At 40.9% G+C, this 3,534-nt stretch overlaps 1 protein-coding gene across 1 annotated transcript in view; it reads left to right on the plus strand.

Moving 5' to 3' along the window:
• Window positions 1-3,243, plus strand: part of LOC107717026 (monocarboxylate transporter 10) — a 33,473-nt gene extending 30,230 nt beyond the window's left edge. Inside the window, exons 5-6 of the mRNA XM_016523671.1 lie at window positions 1,390-1,409; window positions 2,769-3,243. Of these exons, the coding sequence (XP_016379157.1) occupies window positions 1,390-1,409; window positions 2,769-3,063 (315 nt within the window). The 3' untranslated portion in view covers window positions 3,064-3,243. The remainder of the gene's footprint in view (window positions 1-1,389; window positions 1,410-2,768) is intronic.
• The last annotated feature ends 291 nt before the right edge of the window (window positions 3,244-3,534 follow it).

The raw sequence follows: 3,534 nt of genomic DNA on the forward strand, positions 1-3,534 counted from the left end.
GGTTGCCACCGTTTAGTAAACTGTGGACTAGCTTTGGCTCTTCGTGTTGACTTAAATGGTGATGCTTTCCGTTTGTCAGTTGATCGCCTTTCATTTTTAACCAGAAATGTGCACGCTGCTTTTCTGATGTTCACTGAAGTTTTCCGTGTCGTTTTCTCGTGTCACTTGAAATGTTTTGAATCGTTGTTACTAAAGGCGGGACACGTGAGGAAAAAATAAACGATTAGTTGTGGGACTATATTCTGTCATAAATCACATACCATTCATTGCTGAACTGCGTGTCAATATTTGCTCTTCATGCTATTAAGTGAAGATCTACTTTAAGATACGTTGAACAGTAGCGTGATTTGTTAAAGCAGCATATTCAGCGGCCATCCTATCACATGCACGCTGCTTGCGTTGGATGCAGTCAGTTTTGACTGCAAAAGATGAGGTAAGCTGATTGGATATCATGTATTCCCTTTATCACTAAAAAGCGTCACTCATCTTCATTCATCGCGATCTTATAAAGTTCCGTTATAATCAATGAAGCTCTCTAAACTGCACAATAAATCTCTTATTTACATCGCGCCTGCACTTAGTCATGAGATGATTCACGAGCGTGCAAAACTGCGGCGCTTTCAGCGGTGAGTAAATTCTGACAAAACGTTTCTGATTGGCCATTGCGTTTAAGAAATCAACGGATATCTGTGATTGGTTACATTGCTCAACGCTGCAAAAACACGTTGAGGGTCTATCATGTAATTCACTATTGCAGACTTTAACACAACAAGAACGTACCATTTTAAATCAAATAAAAAAGACAATTCTCCAACTACAGAACACCTCGGCTTTGATACCCTACAAATGGCGGCGATACCCAAAATGCACTTCAATTCTCGTGAGTGTGACGTCACCTGACAAAGACCGATTTAGCGCTTGGCTAAGCGCTCCAATTGCAGCGGGGCAATTGGGATTCCGTTACTAACAATTTGGGGGGGCAATTGTCAATATGATTATTGACAGATGAATTATTGATTCAATTCAAATTTGAATTTTGAATTTTTTTATTTTTACTGTAAATTTAAGTTCTAAAAGTTAGTACTTGGGCACTAATAAAGTTAGGTGAAAGTTGAACTACACTTCAGTGTGAAACAGACACACGACTCAATTATTCAAGGCATCTTTACAGCCAAATTAATGCGGCTCTGTGCCTGATCAAAATTCAGTGTAAAGACATAATGCAGCATAATAGCCAAACTAAATAGTATCATCTCAGATCCTATTATTAAGGTATACAGTTGCAATTGCTGTGTACATGCGTTTATGCCACTTCTGAACAGTTTCAAATGTAAAAGACACCTGAATGTGTGAATTCTGTGCCACTTTTCATTGTAAATTTTTCATTAGTTAATTTACAACATCGTAATGTAACTCAGTTAAAGCTGCTCTGTGCCTGCTCAACATTCGATTTAAAGATGCAATGCCGCATAAAAGCTGGACTAAGTTATGCCAGCTTTGAGCCACCTCAGCCACTACCCAGCTGGCACACAATGCCATAAGACGTTGATATTTGGTTAAACTTTGGTTGTGACATCAGGTGACCAAAATTCAATGTCAATTCAACATCTAATGTCAATGTTAAATTGATGTCCAATACCGACGTCAGTTGATGTTGATATTTGTTGTTTTTAGGTTGTGTAAGGGAAACAGGTCAATTTAGCTCAAAGGGAATCATTTAAGATTTTAAAGGGAATTTGGACCGAATCACTGTTTTACGGCTGATCACTGAGACGGCCAGCGATTCATTGAACGAGCCGTATAACATAAATTCTGCAATGGATATTTATATCCAAAATATAGTGAAAACACTATTAATTAGCACAGTAACAAGATCGGCAGTTTAAGACATTAACTTGTAAGCACAAAACACAAGATACTTCTCTTTTCAATATTTAGATTGTCTGATTCGGTCTGATATCCTACAGTTGTGTAACCAAAATCCAACGTTAAGTCAATGTCAAATTGGCGTCAAATACTGACGTCAACCCGATTTTCATTCTCAACCAAAAAGCATCGTCTGTCTGACATCATGTCCAGCGTCATCCTGACGTTATATTGACGTCTGTGCCTGCTGGGTAGTATCAAACACACAGCAGTAATTGCAGTGTAAATGCATTCATGCCACCTCTGAGCAGCATAAAAACGTCTGTGTAAAGACTCCTAAATGCAGCTTCGGAAGCGTCTTTCGGTGTAAAGGTCTTTGCACACAGAGTCGGCAAAGGTCTTTTTCGTATTCATCATCCTAATAATTTGTCATGCACAGAAACCTTGCACACTGAATCCAATGCATATTAATTAATCCGTTGCAAAAAAATTCGCAAAACAATACGAAATGGAGTCTTGTGTGGATGATTTTGTTGTCCTCTATCTTGGATGGACCCAATATTTCCTCTTTATTTTTCTCTTTTAAAGAGGAAATATTGGGTCTATCCAATCCAGAGATTGTGTAGAGAGAACGTAGAGTTCCATCTCCTTATCAAGGAGCTGTGGGATTATCCAGAGCGATTCAAAGCTTAAAGCTCATTTGCATTTAAAGCAGCACGCAATAAAACGGCTTGCTGTGAACAGAGCTGTTTTTGACAGGGTAAAAAGGTTGTTGTTTTACACTACCATTGAGAAATTTTAAGTTATGTTACAGACTTTTCATTAAGACCCTAAAGAATAACATCAACTTGTGGAAAATGGGCATCCGATGACACCTTTAACGTGCGAAAATTTCGGACGAGAATTTCGGACTCAATGTGCAATGGCCTTAAATCTGGCGTAGCTGAGCCGGTCGTCTGTCTGGTTTTGTGCGCAGGGTTCCTCAGAGACCGTCTGGGCAGCTATGACGTGGCGTTTTACCTGGCAGGCATTCCTCCGATCATCGGCGGGGCCGTGCTGTGCCTGATCCCGTGGGTGGAGGCGCGGAGGAGGAGCAAGGAGGCGCAGCCGGCGACCGAAGCCACCGAGAAGATGCTGGAGAGCAAGAGCGGCGCGCAGGTCGAGGTGAAGCCCGAAGAGCCCGAGTCCGTCATCTGAGAGTGTTTACAGCGGACAGACAGACGTGTGTGTGTGTGTGTGTGTGTGGAGAGTCCTGATGTGATTTTCTATCCCTGCAGGAACATGCAGACTGGGCATAAAACAGGGCTTCTCCACCTATGTGATTTATGAGCTATGCATCTCTCAGAAAGTTTCCTTGAATATTTTTGTACTGAGCTTCTGGGCCCGGTTGCACCAGCTAGACGTAAAAACGCTGGGTGTAAGCCCTACGCTGGGCTTTGCAACGTCCTGCTTTACGATAAATATTTACACCTGTTGCACCAACTGAAACTACGATCAGGCGCAAGCAATGCTTCTCTAGAGTTATTTTCTTATAGCTGACTATCAAGTTTATGTACAATGAATGTCTTTCCTGAATTGTGACTTTACGTGACATTTTGTGTTTTACTGTCTTTCTGTGGCTGAAAAAACACGTTTATGGTTTGTATTTTGTGATAAAATTCACAGAAT

The sequence above is a fragment of the Sinocyclocheilus rhinocerous genome, unplaced genomic scaffold (assembly GCF_001515625.1).
Source record: "Sinocyclocheilus rhinocerous isolate Xijiao unplaced genomic scaffold, SAMN03320098_v1.1 scaffold210, whole genome shotgun sequence".
In the NCBI taxonomy this organism is placed as follows: domain Eukaryota; kingdom Metazoa; phylum Chordata; class Actinopteri; order Cypriniformes; family Cyprinidae; genus Sinocyclocheilus; species Sinocyclocheilus rhinocerous.